This window comes from Corapipo altera, unplaced genomic scaffold (genome assembly GCF_003945725.1).
Source record: "Corapipo altera isolate COAL_440 unplaced genomic scaffold, ASM394572v1 201, whole genome shotgun sequence".
In the NCBI taxonomy this organism is placed as follows: Eukaryota; Metazoa; Chordata; class Aves; order Passeriformes; family Pipridae; genus Corapipo; species Corapipo altera.
The window spans coordinates 947,193-968,145 of NW_020884940.1; the positions used below are offsets into that span (position 1 = coordinate 947,193).

General features: G+C 64.4%; 1 protein-coding gene across 1 annotated transcript; it reads left to right on the forward strand.

The window, feature by feature from the left end:
• The first annotated feature begins 899 nt into the window (after positions 1-899).
• On the forward strand, positions 900-16,482 carry KCNQ4 (potassium voltage-gated channel subfamily Q member 4). Its single transcript, XM_027661457.1, has 15 exons — positions 900-983; positions 7,953-8,096; positions 8,728-8,854; positions 9,624-9,799; positions 9,880-10,005; positions 10,095-10,232; positions 10,371-10,466; positions 10,700-10,788; positions 11,957-12,106; positions 13,040-13,084; positions 14,635-14,852; positions 14,961-15,063; positions 15,146-15,277; positions 15,441-15,576; positions 15,706-16,482. Exons 1-15 carry the CDS (start codon positions 900-902, stop codon positions 15,922-15,924), a joined length of 1,983 nt encoding a protein of 660 aa, XP_027517258.1. The 3' UTR covers positions 15,925-16,482.
• Positions 16,483-20,953: the final 4,471 nt, after the last annotated feature.

A 20,953-nucleotide genomic window follows, 5' to 3' on the forward strand; every position in this document is an offset into this window, starting at 1 on the left:
CCCCCCCGGGCTCCGCCGGAGAAGTTTCTCCACCGGGAGCGTCCGGCGGGGGGGACGCGCCGGTTCCCGCTCCTGCCGGTGCGATGGGAGCAGCGCGATGGGGGGACCCGCCACCCGGGGGGGATCCCGGGCGGGGCGAGTCCTGCGGCGGGTCCGGTGCGAGGAGCTGAGCTTGTCCCCGGGGATGGGATTCGGTCCCCTCGGTGACCCGGAGCCCCTTCCCGGTGGCACAGCAGGGAACCGGGTCACCGTCCCGCTCTGCCGCTGTCCCAGGCCGGGGTCTCTGAGCCTGGGAAGACCCTCAAAGGCAGGAGCCCCCCGAGGGGTGACCAGCAGGTCTGGGTGGGAGCAGGGACCCTCTCCTGTCCTGCGTTGGGACAAGGCAGAAGTGCCAGCCCAGCACCCCCAGACCCGAGTCCAGGTGGGATGGGGGGGACAGTGGGGGTGTTCTTGTCCCTGCTGTACCCCGGGAGCTGTGCCCGTTCCTGGGTCCCCAGCACTGGAACATCCCTCTCCAGAGCTGGAGCCCAGGATGCTCCCAGGAGCACACCTGCTCCCTGCCCTGCCCAGTGTGTTTTCCCAGGCACTGTGGTGCTGCTCCAGCTTTCCCTGCTGGATTTGAGCATCCAAAGGCTCTTGCCAAGCAAAAGCTTCTCCAAGATGAGCAGGCTCAGCTCAGGGCTGGGGAGCAGCTTCAGCCCCTCGGGGTTGTTTCCTCAGGGGGCTGTACTGGGGCTGCAGAGTTGGGGTGTCCATAACCCACTGGGAGGCTGTGGAGAGAGAGGGAGGCTCCGTGCTGGGGGGTTATTTTGGATTTCCCAACCTCTGACCCCCCACTCTGCTCTGGTGGCAGCGCTGGGACACCACGGGGACACTGCCAGGACATCACTGCCCCGGCCATGGGGAAGGAGGCGTTTTCCCTCTTTGCCTGGTGTGTGCCAGGTGTGTTCGTGGTGCCGTGGGCTCAGACCCTCTCTGAGAACGTGAGCCCAAATGTTGCCTCCTTCCCTCTCCCCCCGGCGCTGCGTCGTTCCCGGGGTGCGCGTGAGCTGGAGCTCGTTAAGAGGCAGGAAAATGGGTCTTGCCTAAGTTAGCACATCGAGCTGGCAGGATGAATTTGTCACTGGATAAAAGGGCACCTGAGCTCCCCGGGGAGCCGCGAGAGGAGCCCGGGGCCCATTTGTAACGCCTGCGACACCTCCGCAGTGGGCGCCCGCCAGAATTCCTGCGTGGAAAATACCACCCTTGGAAGAGCTTCTCCTGCAAGGACTTAGAGATGGCAGCCAAAGCCCCTGCCAGGGGAGGGAATCAGACTTTATGGCGTAGGTGCTCAGGGGCTGTGGAACAGAGATGCTCCCGCTCGTCTCACAGCGGGGCCGTGCGTGTCCTTCACCGGTTCGTCCTCGGGATCTGAGCGTGTTTTGCCCCAGAAACAACCCAGCAGCTCCTCTTGCAGGGCCCACCAAGCCCCTCCAGACCCTGCTGGGCCTGGCCCCAGCTCTTGGGTGAGGGGCTTTGTCCCACAAGATGTGCAGCCATCAAGAGCAGGAGCAAATCACCTTCAGCCTTCGCTGGGGAGGGTTTGTGTTCACTTGCTCACTTAATTTTAGGGCCGAGGCAGCTGCAGGGCAGAGTCCTGCCAGGGACCCCCCGAAGCCTGTGGGAAGACGCCGCAGTGGGTGCAAGGTGTGGACATCTGTTCTGTGAAAGCCTTCCCTGTAACTGCTGCTCATTTCTGGCTCCTTCCAAGTTGTGTTGTGGGGTTTTTTTTTCCTCTCCCGCAGCAGATGGGAGCTGCTAAGCTGTTGCAGTGGTGTTGAAGTTCTCAGGGATGATTTGTGTGCCTCGATACCTTTGTCTTTTTTTTTTCCTACAAAAGAGGAAGGAGGTGTTACCCCCACCCGGGGGGTAACTGAGGCAGGGGGTGGGATGGAGCCCCCGGCCCGAGGTCGGGGCAGTGCTGGGGGCAGAGCTGTCCCTGAGTGGCGGCTGCGCTGCCTCCCCCGGGCAGCCTTGGCTCCGAGGCAGGGCTGGGAACTGCTAAAATGGAAATACCCGCTGAGAAGTGACGCGCTTCCCTCCCCGGAGCAGCTCAGGGCTGGGAGCAGGAGCCGGGCTGAGCCCGTCCCGTTTATTGACCGACTTCAGCCTCTTTCTGTCGGCAAATTGATCCCAAACGACTCCTTGAGCCAGCGCCTGCTCCGGGCTGGGTGGTTTGGTGGCTGCACCATCTCTGCAGCCCCTGAGCCTGCTGCCAGCTCTGCCTGGGGGTGGTGTGGGCAGGGGTGCCCGTGCAGATGGAAAGCCAAGGTTCTGAGGTGTGTGGAGTTGGCTGACCACCTCCAGCCCCTCCAGCCCCACGCTGACCATGGCACAGCCACGCTTGCCAGGCTCACAAAGCCGCGTTTTGCTTGGAATGAGACTTTCTAGCCCCGGAGCTTATGGAGGAAATCCAGGAGCGAGCCCAGAGCATTAACGGAAAGGCTTTAGAGCCAGAAGGCAAAATATCAACTTCTTTTTCCAATCTCCTCCTCTTCAGCAAGCGGGAAGGCTGTTCCCTGCTCCCAGCAGAGCTGCCGTGGGCTCCTGCCCTTGGCATGGGCACGGCTGTGTGTCCCGTTGGCGGGGGCTGCCCTGCCAAGGGGTCTCCTGCAGCCTGGAGCTGCACCACCCAGCTGTCCAGGTGTCCAGTTCCAGCTGTTCCTGCTGCCCACTGTGGCTTGTCCCTGCAGCAACCCCTCCTCACCCACCAGGCCCCCCCACGGCGGCTCTCGGTGCCATCCGGGGTCTGGGAGCTTGTGTTGGTGGTTATGAAACTGCTCCTGGGTGCACCAGGAGCTCAGCTCAGCACTTTTCCCGTTCCTAGAGGAATGCTTCCATACAGAACAGTTTAACCTAGAGCAAATTAGGGAAGACTGAGCCAGCAGCACCAGCAACAACTGCAATCCCCTGCCTGGAGCAGTGTCCCCCCTGCCAGGCCTGGTCCCCTGCCTGTGCTGTTGGTGGCACCTTGCCTGGGTTTTATTTGCCTTGTGGAAGTGTCACCCTGTGCCTGGGGCAGGAGGGGACAGGAGCACAGAGCTCCATCCTTGTCCTTGCTGCGTGTTTGGTGCCGTTGGATCCCCATGGACGTCGTGGGGACAGAAGGGTGGCAGGTCCTGTCAGAGCCCCGGTGCAATCCTGGCACTGGCTGGGTGATGCCAGGCAGGGCTCTCCTTGGCTCAGGGCTGGCCAGGCACCTTGGGGCCCTGGGAAATCCCAGCTGGCTCGGGGCAGCAGGACAGAGGGGGTGGGATGTGTCCCCTGTGCTCTGGGCAGGGACCAGGGTGCTGGCAGCTCGTCTGTCCCAGAGCATCCCTGTGCTCGGATCCTGTTATGGCAGAGGGCTGAGGTGGGCAGAGGGTCTGTCACCCCCACTTTTGCATCCCCTGCCTCGTCACACCCCTCCACCATTACTTGCAGAGTAGGAAAGCCCTTCCCTGCCATGCTGGGGATGCCACTGTGGTCACTGCCCACAGCAGCCCCAAATCCCACCCAGGACTGTTCAGAGGGCTGGAGCCCTGGCTGGTTTGCAGGGAAGCTGCTCCATCCCTCCTCGGAAAAACCTCATTTCAAACTCCAGGCTTTTAACTTGTCCCCCCCAGGGCTGCAGGGGTGCCACGGCCACAAACAGAGGGGCTGGAGGCTGTGCCCCCTGTGCCCTCTGAGGGCTGGTCCCGCTCACCTTTCCTGGGTTTGAAACGGGAGCTGGTTTGGGGGCAATGCCAGCGGGAAGAGGAGCAGGCACAGCACTTTCCCCAGGCCCTGCACGGTGTCACCGGGGCATAAAATTAAGCGGCTTCGGCGCAACATGAAACTGTGCATTGATTTTCCTTCCTGGCTTTTTCCCTTTTCCCATTTTGCTGCTCCTGTCGGACCCCCCCAGCCCAGCACGGGAAGTGCCAGTTTGGGCACCCCGGTGGTGAGGATGGGATGTGAGCCCCGTTGCCAGGGGGTGCAGGGGTGGTGCTTGGTCACCCTGGAGAGCTTTTGGATCTTTGTTCCCCCCCCGACAGTGACCCCCGGGGTGAGGCCCCAAACCTGCCCCCTCTGCCTGTGGGTGCTCCTACCCTCCGTGTTTTGGGGGTCCCAGCCTGCCTGGACTTCTTGGGGCCGCTCATGTCGCTGCACCCCAAATGTTCCCATCCCTCCCCGGGTGCTGGAGGAGGGTGCCAGCCCCAATCCCTCTGCCAGGGTGCAAGGCCCAGCGGGCACAGGAGGTGCACTGGAAAACACTCTGGTTTCTTTCCCCCCCCTCCAGCCCAGCTCTTTGCCAGATGATTCAAGAGCAAAACTATCTCGGCTGCTCCGTGTGAGTGTCTTGGCACCATCCACAGGAGCCTTGTGACCGTGCTCCCCGTGGGGACCATGGGGCCGGGGGGCTGGGGGGTGGCACTGGGGTGCAGACACGTGCCATGCCAGCGTGATGGACAATGCCATCAGCAGGATTTGGCTCCCAAAGAACAAAGGTGTTGTGGGGCCACGGGCTCGTGTGTGCTGTGGGACGTCATCTGGATGTCACCCTGCTGCCGTGGGTGCTGCCGGGTCCCTGCCATGGGACGCAGCCTGAAGACAGGCTCTGCATCCCAGCTCTGCTTCCAGCCTCTGTCAGGGCACTGGGAACACCCCATCCTGCCTCACCCCTGGCTGTGGGGGCGAGGAGGGCTCTGGGAGCAGTGCCCTTCCTCTGCTGCTGCTGATAACCGGGCCGGGGCCGGGCTCTGAGCGTGTACTGGGGTTTGTGGTGTCAGAGCTGCAGCGGGGCTGGACGGCTCCCGACTCCAGCTCTGGTTTCCCTGACCGTGGGGAAACACTCGGAGCTTTTCTGCTTCTCTTCTTCGCGGCGTGGGACGGACCCTGCCATGGTTACGGGCGCAAACAGGGCCGCTACACCCCGGTTATTTATATCCCCTGGAGCAGCCAGGCCTCCTGCTCCACCTCTCCTGGAGGGCTGCTGGGGCGAGGGATGGGGATTTATGGGACACGCTGTTTATACAGCTGCAGAGGGTGCTCGGGGAGCTGGACCTCGCGGGATGGGGAGCCTGGAGGGTGAAGCACCATCCTCGCCCCCACCAGAGCCGGGCTCGGGCAGTTTTGCTCTAAACAGGCGTTTCCAGTGGTGGCACAGCTGTGGGTGCGGCCCAGGCACCGTGAGGGGGCCAGGCTTGGCCAGGGAAGGGAGTCGTGCCATTCCTGAAGCCTGTCTGCTCGCTCATCCCATGGCTGGGCTGTTTATCCTGCGGCGTGTGGTGTTTTCCTTCCGCTGAGTTATCACCAGGCACTGCCCGTGCCCCGGCTCGGGGCTTCCCCTCAGGGCAGGGCAAAGCGGGGGCCGGGCCAGCCCTGCCGGGGCACGGGGCACCCAGTGTCACCCCCGTCCCCGTGCTGGGGGACACAGCTGGGGGGGCTGTTCCAGCCCCGTCCCACCGCACAGGCCCCGAGGATCGCGGCCCGTTGGCAGCGGGTGCCAGGGCACAGCTCGTCCCCGGCTATACCAGGGGGCAGCTCGTTTGCCCAGCAGTGTTGGGGTGGGCACTGGGTGCCAACCTGTGCCCCCTTGCCCTGCCCAGCACAGCTCTTCACCATCCGGGGCCGACTTGGCCCTGCTTCTCCTGAGCTCAGCAGCTTTCCCAGCTCACCTGTTCCTCCGCCGGCTCGGGAAGCAGCATATGGCAGAGTCCACTCTAATGAAGATTAATGGGAGGAGATTCACCTGCTCCGAGCCGGGCCCCTGCCGCGTTTTAATTATTATTTTGGGGAGGAGTGTTGCTGCAGACGGGCTCTGCTCCTGCCGGGTGGCAGCAGCCGGAGGGGCCCGTCCCTGTGCCCAGGCTGCTGGTGGCACATCCCGTGGCACATCCCCTGCCGTGCTGGCAGGGAGGGGTGTGGGACTCTGCGGGGAGGGGGCTGGAGATGGGAAGTTTATTGGGGAGAGGTGAAACAGTGGCTCAGTTACACCAGCATCTGCTCCTTCCATTCCCCGGGATGCTGGAGCAGGGGAACGGGGAGACAGCGAGGCTCCTGCCGGGTGCTATCCTACTATTTCTGCCCTCTCCCCATTTCCCTGGCGGTGTTCCTTGTTTTTTAAGCCCCCTTGGTAGGTGGGAAGAGCAGTGAATTGGCGTGGGGAGCCTGGTGCTGCCGGCACACCGTGGTCTTTGGCGGAGGGGTCGGTGTGGGATACCCCCCTTGTAGTGGGGTGGAGCTGCTGAGAGCAGCATTCCTGCCCCGGAGGAAGGGGGGAATTCTGGTTCCCGGCTCCCCGCGCCGCCTTCAGGCATCTGACCCTTCCCTAAGCCGCTTAGGCGCTGCCGGCGGCCGGGACGGGGCGTTTGCCCAGGCTTTACGAGTTAATTCCTAGCAGGTGATGCGTTCCCAGGAAGTTTTCTTTCCCAGCCGGCCCCGTGGGGCCTCTCATGCCTGTATCCTTCCCCAAATCCCGCGGGATGCCGAGGGGGCCGGGTGGGAGGTGTCCCCACCGCGGCGGGGCAGGTTTCCAACACGGTGGGTGACGTGTGGGGCTCCAGCTCGGTACCAGAGCCAGGGCCACCCACAGCAGGTCCCCGTGGGATCAGCGTGTGCCTGGGCCCCGGAGACCCCCCCCTGCACCGCTCCCTGGATGAGGAGGGAGGCACAAATCTTTGCAGGCTGGGAGATTTCTGCCTTCTCTTCTGCTTTGTGCTTCGCTGCCCGTGTAATTGCCTGCGAAATCCTGCTTGGATAATCTTTATTGCTGATGATGCACAAAGCTGAGAGCTCTACCCTGGGCCGTGTTTTCCTCCTCAGCCCGGTGCCCAGCGCTCCCTGCCCACAGCACGGGGGCACTGCTGTGCCCGCAGGGGTTAATTCCAGAACTGCTGTGCCGGAGGAAAGAGCCCCAATTAATAATTCAGAGGGAGAAGGAACCGGCTCCAACCTTCTGCCTTGCGGGTGGGGAGTGCCCGGGAGAGGAGCATCGTCCTCTGCAGCGAGGGCAGGGCGGTGACAAGGCTGTGACACCCCGGGCCCCTTCGTGCCTGTTGGTGTGTGGCTCCAGCTCTCCCTCCTCCATGCTCTGCATCCAGCACTTCTCCCATTCCCTGTGGTCTCTCTGCTGTTGGTCCCATCTCCAGCAGCACTTTGGGGAAAGGGGAACCCGCCTGTCCCCTTTAGGCTGGGCGTTGAGTTTTGGGTGCTACTCCCCAGCCCCACAGTGGGGTGACGGTGCTGGGAGGGGGAGGTGGGTGCCCACCAGCTCGGGGACAGGGTGCCAGGGCCACTGCCAGCCTCAGCCAAGCCATCCCAGTGCTGCCCAGTGGGACATGGGTTCCCGGAGCCGGCTCTGACGGAACAGTGGCCCTTTGCCGTCACGTGGGCCCGTGGCACAAGCCCTCCACTTTCCTTTTTTAGAATAGCTGGATCAGGGGAAAAAAATGTATTTTTGGAGTTTCATTTGCTTCAGCTTCAGAGTCTACTTCTTTCCCCCCCCCCCCTCCTTACTTTAAATGGGCCAAAGCCCCTGTTTCCTGAGCCCAGTGCTCGGGGATGAACAGCTCTGGAGCAGCTCCCTGGGGACTCTTCCCCTGGGTTGGCTGTTCCCAGGTGGTCCCTGTGCCCCTGGCAGGTCCCCACGGTGGCAGTGGTGCTGGGGACAGTCCTGAGAAGCTCTGGTCCCCTTTCTGCAGCAGCAAAACTCTCCACGGTGTGGGACCCCTCATCTCCCTCTCTGCCATTAATTAAGAGCCGGCAGGGCCGAGGTGGAGCCTGGCACCGAGCCCCACGGCTGCTCCCGGGCTCCCCAGTGGCTCCATGCCACCATCTAGGGGCAAACTGTGTCCCTGGTGGCTCAGCCACGGCCGTGGAGGTCTCGGCTGGGGGTCTCAGGCTGCGAGTGGGGGGCAGCACTATGGGTTGGGCTTCTATGGCTGCCCCAGTGCTCGGGTCCTCCGACCACCCTGGTGCCCTCACTGACACTCTCCCCTTCCAGATTCCTCCTCGTCTTCAGCTGCCTGGTGCTGTCGGTCTTCTCCACCATCCAGGAGCACCAGAAACTGGCCAACGAGTGCCTCTTCATCCTGGTAAGTGATGCAGGAGCAGGGCTGGGGCTTGAATTCCCCCTGCCCACATTGCACCCTGAAAGACTCGGACAAGATCACGGACAAAACTCCTCCGACCCTTTCCCAGCCCGGACGTCCCCGATGGTCCAACGATGGCAGCCTCTCTGGCACACTGGGGTGGAGCTGGGGGCGGCCTTGCTGGGGGTGTCCCCACGGCTCAGGGGGGGTCCATTCCGCCACAGTCCCTCTGTGCTGCAGAGAGGCATCAACCGCTGGAAAAGGCAGGGCAGGAGGGGCTAAAAAAGGCAACTTTCCCCCAAACTGTCAGAAAGAGCTGACGCGGGACTTCTCCCGAGTGATGGAGACTAAATTGGGAAGGTCCTTGTGACTTTCCTGCGAGTAAGCAGAACGGGGGCTTGTTCGTGCGAGAGGTAGGAGGACAATGCTGACGGTGGAGGAAAAGGACCCAGCTCAGAGCGAGGCAGGAGAGCCGGGACGCTCAGACAGCCCCGACGGCTGCGGCTCCCGTCTCACTGCCCCCCTTCCCCCGGGACGGCTCCCGTGGCCTTGGGGGGACACCACGCACCATTTCAGGTTGTGCCCCCCACAAAGCTGAGTCCCCCTGCCCCTCTCACCCCCCTGTGCCCCTCAGGAGTTCGTCATGATCGTGGTGTTCGGCATGGAGTACATCATCCGCGTCTGGGCCGCCGGCTGCTGCTGCCGCTACCGGGGCTGGCGGGGACGGTTCCGCTTCGCCAGGAAACCCTTCTGCGTTATAGGTACGGGGTTGTGCTGGTTTAAAGGTAAACCAGGGGAAAAGAACCCAACTCAAAAGAGAGATTACAAGTCAGAATAACAATTTAATGAAATAATACAATAAGTACGATTATGCAGGCAAACAATCGGTTTTAACCCACAAAACCTAAATATATAACCCAGCAGCCTGGGGCGTGAACAGAGTGGTGTCCATTGGGCCCCCCTGAGTCCAAAGTAAAAGGAGAGGGGAAAACCTGTTGATGAGAGTGGTGATTGCAGTCTGGTCGAGGGTGGTGGTCAAAGTCTGGTTGAAAGGTGGTGGTTGCAGTCCAGTCGAGAGTGGTGGTCTCAGTCTGGTTCAGAGTAGTGGTCTGTAGTCTGCTTGAGAGTGGTGGTTGCAGTCTGGTTGAGAGTAGTGGTCTGCAGTCTTCCTCTGGATCCCACGAGTGGTTAAAAAAGTCCCAAGACCCCAAGATTATATATCCTCCAGTTCAGGAAGGAATGCCCAGTGCCTCCCTCAGGGCGGGGAGTTCCACACTGGGTGTGAGGACAGGAGCACCCTCCTGTCTCACAGGCCTCTTAACACCCAGTTTACAGCCTGAGGAGTCAGGGCTACTCTGGGCAGAGGGTGTAAATGGTCTATTGAGAACAGTTTCTGGGAAATGGCATGGAAGGCTCTGGAATACAAAGTTTTGGGTTACACCGATGAACTGATCCTGGGATGGGGGTTTGGGGGATGTGGCAGCGTTTGGGAAAAGCCCCACGCCCCCGACCTTGGTTCCGCCCTGCCAGATTTCATCGTCTTCGTGGCCTCGGTGGCCATCATCGCCGCCGGCACCCAGGGCAACATCTTCGCCACGTCAGCGCTGCGGAGCATGCGCTTCCTGCAGATCCTGCGCATGGTGCGCATGGATCGCCGCGGCGGCACCTGGAAGCTGCTGGGCTCCGTCGTCTACGCCCACAGCAAGGTGAGGTGGCTCCATCCCGGCGCGGCCCCTGTACCCCCCAACCCGTGCCCCCCTCACCCCTTGTGCTCCTCACCCCCCAGGAGCTCATCACCGCCTGGTACATCGGCTTCCTCGTGCTCATCTTCGCCTCCTTCCTCGTCTACCTGGCCGAGAAAGACGCCAACGTGCAGTTCGCCACCTACGCCGACTCGCTGTGGTGGGGCACGGTAAGCTCGGCCCCCGCGGCCCCCCCCCCCAGCCCCGGGAGGGGGACGAGGAGGGTGGGATGGGGCCGCGTGGGGAGAGCTCCCTCCAGGCCTCGCCCTGCTCCGCCCCCGGGCAGGTCACGCTCACCACCATCGGCTACGGGGACAAGGCGCCGCAGACGTGGCTGGGCCGGATGCTGGCTGCCTGCTTCGCCCTGCTCGGCATCTCCTTCTTCGCCCTGCCCGCCGTGAGTAGGGCTGGGGACTGGGAGGGGGATCCCTGCGCCTCGTGCCCCGCAGGAATCGCGGAGGAAAGGGGCAAACCCACCCCTGTGCGGGTGCCAGCCTCTGCCGGCACCCACAGCCCCGTCCCCTCCCGTCCCCAGGGGATCCTGGGCTCCGGCTTCGCCCTCAAAGTGCAGGAGCAGCACCGGCAGAAGCACTTCGAGAAGAGGAGGACTCCGGCGGCAAACCTGATCCAGGTGGTGCAGGGCTGGAGTGTCCTGCCCCGTCCCTTCCCAGGAATGCTCTGCTGTGCCCCCTCCTCTCCTCTGCCTGCCCCTGCCTGCTGCAGGGAGCACCCACACACCGGACTCCATGTCCAACACTTGGCTCCTTTGGGCTGGGCTCTGTGGTGGCCAGGGGGGGTGGAGGGGTGGGCAGGGGGGTCTCACCTCCTGACTGACCCCGATTCCCATGGTCTCTCTCCCTGCAGGCTGCCTGGCGCCTGTACTCCACCGACATCAGCCGGGCGTACCTGACGGCCACGTGGTGTTACTATGACAGCCTGCTGCCCACCTTCAGGTAGGCAGGGCAGGGGGCAAGGGCTGGGGGGCTCCCGGGGGGGTCTCTGTGAGGATGAGCAGCCTGGGAGGCCAGGAGGGACCATGTGGAGCCGCCGAGGGCTCAGTGGGGTCGAGCAGCACGGACACTTTCCTGAGCCCTGGATCGCTGGAGCACAGCGTCTGCTGGAGTGTCCAGCACCCTCCTCCACCCTCATCATCCTCACAGCACCCGGCACTCATCCCACCCTCTCGCCCCATCCATAGCCTTCCTCCAACACCTCCGTGGGGAACAGGACGGTGTCACCCACCACAGGGAGCCCCCGTGGCTGGGGACATGGAGCTGCAGCCGGATGGGAACCGGCTCCGAGTGTGGACCCAGATGGACATGGCAGGATCCAGTGGGAGCCCCGTGGCCCGTCCCTGCAGAGTTCTCCCTCCCATGGCCCCTGGGATGTAGTTGGGCGGATCAAAGAACCTCCAAAGCTTTTCCAGACTCTCTGTGTGTCCCCATCAACCCGAGCTCACCAGGGTTTGCCACCCCTGTGCCTCACCCCTGCCTGTGCATCCTGCCCTGCTCCACCCATGTGTTCCTTTGCAGGGAAAAATTCATTCTTCTTCTGCTCCACTTTTTGTTTTTCCAAAGACAGGGCTCTTAACAGCCCCAACAGCGAGTCCCTCTGGTCCCTGCCCGAGGAGATGCAGCTTCCTGAGCATCACCATGGAGCCTGGGATCATGGGGGGCTTCACCTGCTGGGCCAGGAGCCACTTTCCCTGCAGTGGGGAGCTGAGATAGAGCCAGACTCAATCTCTGTTGGATCTGAGCTTTTCCCTCTTGGCTACTCCAGCTGTGCCCAGACCCCTGGATCTGATGGTGGCAGGTTCCTGTGTCCCCATCCAAGGGGTGTCCTGCCTGTCCCTGCCTGACCCATCCCTCTCAGCACAGGTCCAACCCCTCCTCTCTGTGGGACCCTATCCCAGCTCCCCATCCCCATCCCCATCCCCTCCAAATGCCTCATCCTGCTGATAAGAAACTATCTTTTGAACAAAAATGTTGATTTTTTTTTTTTTTCTTCTTGTTTTGCCCTGGTTTTGCTTTGGTTTGTGCTCAGGAGGACCCGGCGCTGCTCAGCCTTGGTTTGCTTTGGAAAATTTAATTTCTCCTTGTTTTTATTTCACCCCAACCTCAGAGAGCTGGTACTTATGTTTGAGCACTTGCACCGAGTTCGCAACGGAGGATTTAGGAACTCAGAGGTGAAAAAATTGCCCGACAGAGCCCCACCAACTTACCTCTCCTTCACCCCTGCCCAGAAAAGCCTGGCCACGTGTTCAGGGGAAAGGTAGGAGGGGGCAGCCCCCGTGTTCTCCCTCCTCTCTGCTCTGTCTCCTCTGCTCCTCTGTGTCCTCCTGCGATGCCATCACTGCCACACCGGACCCCAGCAGTGCCCACCACCCCAAACTGACCCTGCTCCCTGCTCAGGGCCCTGCTGGGAGTCCATCCTGCTCCTGACACTGCTTCCAGCACTGCTCCCTGCTCCAGAGTGGGCATGTTTGGTCCTCAAGGACAGACTCTGGGCTGTTGTATCTTTGGGAAGCCCCTTTTTTATGTGGCTGCGGCACGGGGACCTGGCACAGGGGAACCAACCGTGGCAGAGAACACCCTGGCAGAGGCAGCGCTGCCATGTTGTGGGGATGGGGCCGTGTGGCCTCGCTGCAGAGCCGGGCAAGGAGCAAAACCCAGAGCCTGTGGTGTGAGAAGGGCTGCCCGTGCCCCTGGCAGTGGGAGCAGCGATGCTGAGCTGCCCCAGTGCCCACCAGAAGAGGCAGGAGGGGGTCAGGGCTGCCGTGCTGCTGATGGCAGCTGCTCTGGCCCGTGTCCCCGGTCCCCTTGGTTGAAGAGCATCCTGGAGACCCCGGTGTGCCACGGTGGCTGCTGGCCAACCACCCAGAGCACTGGCACATTGGCACAGGGCCCTGGGCCAGCAGCAGGGTGAGGTGAGGGGAGGCACCGTGCCTCAGTGTCCCCTGTGCTGCCAGAAGTGGCACAGTGTGGGTGAGTTTGGGCTCGGGGGGGCTCCCTTGCAGCAGCACCAGCCTGGGTTCCGTGTCCCAGTGACCAGGGGAAGGACTGCACCCCCCCTCCGGGGGGCCCGAGCCCCCCCATCTCCTCCGCGAGCATCACCTCTCATAACATCTCATCTTCTCTCTCTCCTCCCCTCTCCTGCTCACCCCCCTCCTCTCCATCCCACAAACCTCCCGTGCCCCCCCCCAAGCTGGAAGGAGGAGGACGTGCCGCCCCACAGGTGTTTACGGCTCAGGTAACGCTGGCCCCCGGCGGAGGGCGGGGAGCGGGGTTCGCGGGGTCACCCACGCCCCGTCCCAGCGCTCGGCACCGCGCGCCGTCACCGAATCCTCCCGGCAGAGCCGCGGAACCGGAGCAGGCGCCGTGTTTATGCAGGACCTACACAAACAATGCCGCCTGCCCGGCAGAGGCGGTACCGCGGGGCTGGAGCAGCGGGAGATGCTCAGCGGTGGCATTTCTGGACCCTGTGCCCACGGGTCCGGGGGGTTGGGAATGTGGCCCGGGATGCTGCGCTCCCCCCCCCCCACGGCCACGGCTGACTCTCTTTTCTCCTGTGTCTCTGCCCTGACCCTCCAGCCCCATCTTTAGTGGTAAGAGGAGGCTCTTGCAGACGTGGGGCACGTGGAGACGGAGGTACCGTGTCCTTGCTGCCTGCCCGCGCTGGCTGCCTGCCCGTCCCGGCGGAGAGTGGGGCCGGGAAGGGTGGGATGCATGGTGCTCCGTGCCTGGATGCCTGCTGACTGCAGCGTGGGGAGGGCTGGGGAGCGAGGCAGAGCAGGGGGAGGCCAAAGGGGGGGGTCCTTCTGCAGGGCAGGGGGGTCTGTGCATGACCTGGGCCCAGCGGTCTCTCCCCGCTGTCCCCCACCGGCTCCCACAGCAGCCTTGCCTCAGTTTCCCCCTCGTGCATCATGGATGGGGATGCCAAATCCAACCAACTGATGCACCCGGATTGACCCCATCCCACCCCTGTCCTGCAGCCTGGTCTCTCAGGACACAGCCATTCCCATCCTCCGGACCAGCAGCCTGCATGGGGAAGGGCTCTACCCCTGCCTCACCCTGCCTGTACCCCTGCCTTGCCCTGTGACTCCTGGCCCAGGAAATGCAGGAGTCTCCCCAGGCGCTGGGGTTCCATGGATCCTGTCCTGCAGCATGGGTGGGATTTGCTCCTTGTCCTCCCTGCCTTTGAAGTCCTGCCCTGTGCATCCACTTGGCCTCCCAAGGCTCAAGCTGTGCTTGGGGTCCCGGATCGTGCAAAAGGCAGCATTCAGGGGGTGTTTTTGTGTAGGTCCTACATAAATGATGCCTGGTGTTTCCCCCCAGTCCACTGGAGTGGCTGGTTTTGGGAGCAGAGCTCATGTTAGGGCAGGAGCAGAGCCTGGATTAGGTGGTGCAGCCTGGAGGAGGAGGAGGGTGCCCGGGATGCCCTGTGCCAGAGGGGATGGAGCAGGAGCAGGGCTGCTCCCACCAGCCTCTGTCAGTGACTCTGCCACATGTCCCCCACTGCCACACCTGTCTGTCCCCACTCTCCCTGTCTGTCTGTCACCTCCTTTCTCTGCTCTTGGCACAAAAAAAAAAAAAGGTGTTCAGAGGAGTTAAACCCCAGAGCTGCCCCCGCCGTGGTACCGCCTGCTCCTGGCCTGGCTCGTGCCCGTCGTGTGCCGGGGGGCTCTCCATGAGCTCAGCACGGCTACCCCCGCCACGGTGGGCACCACGTGTGCCCGCTGTCCCCTTCCCCACCCCCCGGTGACGCCGCCTCCCCCCCGCCCCCCACTGTCCCTTCCACAGCAACAAGATGGGGCTCAAGGAGCGGATCTGGCTGAGCAGCTCCCAGCGGCAGGGCAGCCGCGGCCGCCAGCAGCTGGGGCCCCCCCTGCACCGCTCCCCCAGCACCGAGGACGTGCCCGAGGCCACCAGCCCCACCAAGGTGCAGAAGAGCTGGAGCTTCAACGACCGCACCCGCTTCCGCGCCTCCCTGAGGCTCAAGCCACGGACCCCGGTTGAGGGTGAGCCCTGGGACTGCTGGAGCTGTCTGGGACATGCTGGGGGGGCTGCAGGAGTTTTGGGGGGGCAGCCGTGGGTCTCTGCCATCCACCTGCTCTTGGCACCCGCAGCCGACTGCCCTCCAGAGGACAGCGGCGAGGAGAAGGGCTCCCACTGCGACCTGACCTTCGAGGACATCATGCCAGCGGTGAAGACCCTCATCCGGGCTGTCAGGTGAGACCGTCCCCTCTCACGCCCCCTGGGCACCACCCCATCCCTCCCCAGTGCCCCACAGCCAGCCCAGGTGTCCCTGCAGGATCCTGAAGTTCCTGGTGGCCAAGAGGAAGTTCAAGGAGACGCTGCGTCCCTACGACGTCAAGGACGTCATCGAGCAGTACTCGGCCGGGCACCTGGACATGCTGGGCAGGATCAAGAGCCTGCAGACACGGTGAGGTGCCCTGGAGCTGGTGGGGTTCCCTGGGTCTCCCACCATGAGATGAGGTGCTGGCCCATCGCTGTGGGTGGGACACGTTCCCAGAGCTCTCTCCCCGTCCCCTGTGGCCTCACACACCCTCAGGAGTGACGGGCCCTGTCCCTTCCTTCCCTGCCAGCGTGGACCAGATCATGGGCAGGGGGGCCCTGGCTGTGGACAAGAAGGTGAGGGAGAAGGGGGAGAAGCCGGTGCTGGAGATGGAGCTGGTGGACGAGCTCAGCATGATGGGGCGCGTGGTCAAAGTGGAGCGGCAGGTCAGGAGGGGACACCCCCAGGGAATGTGCCCCCGTCCCTTTGGCACCCGTGGGATGGGGGAACCGGGATTCCCGTGTCCCCTCCCGCGGGGGGGAGACCGGCTCAGCCCCGCCCTGCCCACCCTACAGGTGCAATCCATCGAGCACAAGCTGGACCTGCTGCTCGGCCTCTACTCCCAGTGCCTCCGCAAGGGCTCCACGAACTCCTTCAGCCTGGCAGCCGTGCGGGTGCCGCCCTGCGAGCCCGACATCACCTCCGACTACCACAGCCCCGTGGACCACGAGGACATCTCGGCCTCCGCCCAGACCCTCAACATCTCCAGGTCGGCCAGTGCCAACATGGACTGAGCGGGAGGCAGCGGGATGGATCCTGCCCACGCGGGATGGGGTGCTGGGAGCGCCGTGGCACCGCCAGCCCTGCCCAGCCCTGTTCCTCGCCGTGTCACTTGAGCCAAGTCTTCCTCTGCGGGGGCACGGCTGCAATGGGGTGCACAGCTTCCTCTGGGGGCACAGTGGGAGCCCATGGCATGGCCAGACCACGCTCCTGGGATGCTCCTGCCCTTCCTGGGGTATGAGACACCCCCTGCCAGCTCCTGGGGCCCTGAGTGCTCCCCAGCCAAGGTGGGGAATGCTCCAAGCTGGCCCAGTCTCCTGGGGTTTGGTTCGTACCCCAGTCCCAGCTCTCAGGACATGTCCAGCTCCCCAGTGGGGTCCTGCCTGGTCCCCCCCGGAACCGAGCTGGGATCAGCACCAGCTATGCAAGGTCCCACCTCCCTTCTGCTGCCAGTGCCGAGCGGGGCTGTGGGGGCACAGCCCAGTGTGGTTTGACCTGCATCGCTTGGGGTCAGGGCAGCAGCGGGGCCCCCCCAGTTTGGGGAGTGGGGGTCTGTCCCCCCTCACTGGGCTGCACCTCTCTAGAAGCACAGCAGAGCCTTCTGCCTGCCCGTGCATGCTCCCAGGGCAATATATATATAGAAGATATATATATATATATATTTATGCAATAATGTCTTAATATGCAACACCCCCAGGAAGAGCAACCTGAGGGGACATAGGCAATAAGCAACCCCCCTGCCAGCTCACAGGGCTGGATCCTGATGCCTGTGGGGGCCCTGGAGGTCCTGGGGGCTTGGGGCCAGGTGAAAAACCTTCCCCCAAGGGTGGCCCTGTTGCTGTGAAGCTGGGCAGGGGCTGTGGAGGAGGCAGGGATGCAGGCACAGGCGCTGTCCCCAAGGAGCATCCCTCCCTCTCCTGCTCTTGCTTAGAGGATTCCCTCCCTGCCGGGTCCTGCGGTGCTCAGTTTGTCCCTCCCCATGTCCCTGTCCCCTCCGTGGTCCGGGGAGCATGGGCCGGGCCTGGGGGGGTGACTGCCTGGTGGGGACAGGGGGATCTCCTTGCATGTCACCTGCAGCAGAGCCACAGCAGCTCCTGTGCTGCTCCAGTCCCAGTCCTGGGGCTGGTTTCCAGTCCAGCTGGGCTGGAAGCGATTGTGGTCGTGCCAAAGTTTGCCAGGCTGGAGCTGGCGGCAGCTCCTGCCCAGCCAGGGGTCCTGGGGGGGTGACACCCACGGTGAGGGATCTGCCCTGGGCTGGCAGGATCCCACCCATCCCCTCGCTGCCGGTGCAGCCCCTCCCTGGGCTTCGGACCGTGGGATTTGCATCCTTGCCCGGCCGTGCCTCTGCTCCTGAGAGTGGGGACCCCTGACCCTGCTCATTTTCCGGCCTCCTTAGTGCATGTGGCCAGCACGGGCCGTGCCAGAGCTGCTTGCAGCCCCCCCACCTTGCTCCTGCACCGCCCTGGCCCCCTCCCCTCGCCCCGGGGGTGGGACACGAGGGGAGGGTGGGGTGCCGGGGGTGGGTGCCGGGGGGGTGCCTGGCCGCGGGGTGAGGGTGCATGTGACAGCTTTGCCCGCAGCCGCACGCAGGAATTAACTCGTAGGACCCTCCCCCGGGGCTGGCTGGTCCCCGCAGACCTCCCGAGCCAGCGGTAGTTACCTCACTTGATTAACTTATTAACTTATTTGTTTCATTAAAATTTGGAGTAGAGGCTGCCTTGCCTGCTGCCGACTCTCTCCCGGCTCTCCCGAGAGGTGGCACTCCAGCCCCGCCGCCGAGCCGTGGCCGGGGGACAGGAGCGTCCTGCCAGGGGACAGGAGCGTCCTGCCAGGGGACACGGGCGCCCGGCCAGGGAACAGAGGCATCCGGCCGCCTCCCTGACCCCCTGGGGCTCCCCGTGAGCTGCACCAGCCCCCCCCCCCGCAGTGGGATCGGGGCCCCGGCTCCAGCTCGATCGCCCTCCTCAGCTCCGTCACACCGCGTGCCTGGGGGGTGCGGGCCTGATGCCACGGCAGAGGGGGCCCGTGCCCTGCTTTTGGCACCTCGTGGGGTCGCTGTGCCCCATCTGCCTCTTTGGAAATATCACAGTGTGCCCCCTCCTCAAAGGGGATGACTCTGTGATGTCCCCAGAGCCATTCCAGGGAGGTGAGGGTGCGAGCCCCCTTCCCCAGGAGACCCCAGGGGACAGCGAAGCCTTGGCCCCATCCCTGCGTGCTGGCACCCTACAGAAAACAAGTCCCCCAGCCTGCAATGTCAGGGGGCTGGGGAGGCCCCTTCCCGTGCCTCTGGCTGGGGAGGAAGCCGGGGCTGGCTGCAGGTCAGTCCCTGCCTTTCCTGGCTGCTTCTTGCCAAGAAATTTGCTCCTGGATCGTCTTGGAGCACTGCAGAGGCCAGCACCTCCCTGCCCCGACCATGCCGGCCCCACTGCCCCCAGAGCTGCCCCAGCCTGCTGGGACAGGGGTCTCAGGGTGACCCCGATACCTGGATTCCATGGACTGCCCCGTGTGTGGGGCACAGTCCCTGGGGTTTGCCTTTGGGGGGGATCCAGGATGCGACAGCACCCTGAAAACCACGGTGGCACTTCACCGGCCTCTCCCGTCATTCCCAGCCAGCTGAGTGGCTTTCCCGGGTGGGTTTGGAGGGAGGCATCCCTCCAACAGTGGGATCAACACCCTGCCATGGGCTGTGCATCGCTGGGTGCTCCCCCTGCACCCCACGGGGGTGGCAGTGGGTGCAGCTCAGCAGAGCCTCTGTGTGTCTGTGCTGCTCCCCACCTGGCTGTGGGGCTTTTCCACGGCTCTGTGGGGTGGGGATGGGGTCCTGGGACCTGCACCCTCCCCCAGCATGGCTGGAGGTGGTGGCAAAGGCAGGGCGGGCGGGCGTGCCAGCCCGTGGCACTCGGCTCTGCCTCCCGCGATCACATGGGTCCAAGGTGCCCCGGCAGGACTTTGTCCCCCTCCACTGGGTCTGCCCCGCGTGTGCCAGAGGCTGCCACTCCCCGGAGAGGGGACACACGTGAGGGAGGACGCCAGCGTCAGAGGGACACGGGGAGCCGTGACCCCGCGGTGCCAGCTGGCTGCATCCCGCCGGAGCGACGCTTGGCAGGCGGAGCAAAGCCCCGGGAAGGGGGTGAGGGGGTGCTCCAAACACTTGGACTTGTCGCCGCTCCCGCCTCCGCACACCAGCTCTTATCAGCTGGCGGGGGGGCAGCGCTGTCACGGGGATGGGAAGGGGCCAGCTGTTCCCGCAGCACCCCACGGCGTCCTGCGGGCTGTGCCAGGGGGCTGACGGGGGAAAGAAGGACGGGCAGCGGCGGTCTGGGATGTCCTTTGTGCCAGTGGCTCTGCTTTGTTCCCGAGGGTCTTGGGGAATTTGTGAGTCACTGCGGATTCCTCTCTGTCCAGTCATGGAGCAAGTGTGCTTGGAGACAGCCGGACTCTGGGCTGGACGCAGTTCCTTCCTGCGGCGCTCCAGCCCCTGCGCTGCCCAAGGACACATTTACAGGAAAAGGCTCTGGCCGCGCAGCCAGGGCGGAGGGGGGGGATGTCCCTGTGGATGGGGCTCCCGCAGGACCCTCGTTCGGGCACCCAGCGCTCCCTGGGGCACCCAGCCCTCTTTCCCAGTGGGATTTGGTGCTCCCCGTGCGTGGATACATGGGGTGAAGCACACCCTGAGCACAGCACCCGCCCCAGGGCTCAGCCAGGAGCCCTCCAGCCACGGCCACGCAGGGAACCTCGCTCCCCCCGCGGTGCTCCCGTCCTGGCTGCCACGAGGCATCTTCGAGGAATCCCTCGGCAGCGCCGGGAGGTGCTCCCGGCGGGGCAGGGACAGCAGGAGCCCCGGCGTGGGTGGCTGGAGCCCCGCAGCAGGTGCTGGTGCTGCGGAGGGAACCAAAGCCTGGGGGGTGGCCAAGACTCCCCGTCCCCGGTCCCCCGAGCACAGGGCTGGGTGCTGGCAGCGGGGACAGGGGGATTGCTCCGAGTGACACCGACTCCGTGCCCTGGGCTGTGACGGGGTGTCCCTGTCTTGCTCGTATCCAGCTTCCCGCTGGAAGGGGGAGGCACGCAACCCTTTCCTCTCTGTTCCCGTTCTCTCCACGCACCTTGCCCCGGAATGGGGAAATCCCCCACGATGGATCCCCGGGAACCCCCTGGACGGAGCAGGGAGTGCTGGAAGGGCAGCCGGGACCCCCCATTTTGCGAGGGCACCGGCGGGGAGTGGGAGGCACGGGGAGGGGATCAGGATCAGGATCCGGGGAGACCCCGACCCCGCGGGCACGGAGGTGTCGTCGGGGACCCCGGGCGGGGGGGCGACCAGTCCGGGGCTCTGTCGCCCGTCCCGCCGGGAGCCCCGGGCCCGACCCCCGCCCCGCTGCGCTCCGCCCCGGCCCAGCCGGTCGCGGCTGCCCCGGCGCCTCCCCCGGCGCCCCCCCGGCCGGGGCGCGGTTATAAGGAGCGGCGGGGCCGCGGCGGCGGCGGAGCGGAGCGGCGGGCGCGGCAGGTACGGGACCGGGAGGGGACGCTGGGGACCCGGGTGCGAGGGGTGGGGTGGGGTGGGGAGAGGGGGGTCCTGCCCCATAAGATCCGCGCGAGACCCTCGGATCGGATCCCCCACCCCTCTCGCGGGGACCCCCCGCGTCGGGCGCGGCAGGTACGGCCCGGGGACGGAACGGGACGGGACGGGCCCGGGTGGGAGGGGGGGTCCTTCCCAGTGCCGGATTGCCCTCCTCCCGCCACTTTCAGGGTCCTCGTCGCTCCCCTCGGCCCCGCGGGCTGAGACCTGGGAGCTCATCGCACTGCCCGCGATGGGAACTGGGATTGGGGTTGGGAACAGGATCCGGGCACCCCCCCCGGGTGTCCTGAGGAGCCCCATCCCGCGGGATTTTTGCTCTTGGAGCAGGTGGTTAAGGTGTGGGTGGGCACGGGGCCCCTCAGATGCCCAGGAGTGGGCACCTGAGGGCAGATGGTGTTTTGGGGGTTGTGGGAAACCCTGAGCTGTGTGGTCTCAAGGGGAGTTACAAAACCTGAATGTTTTGAGCGTCC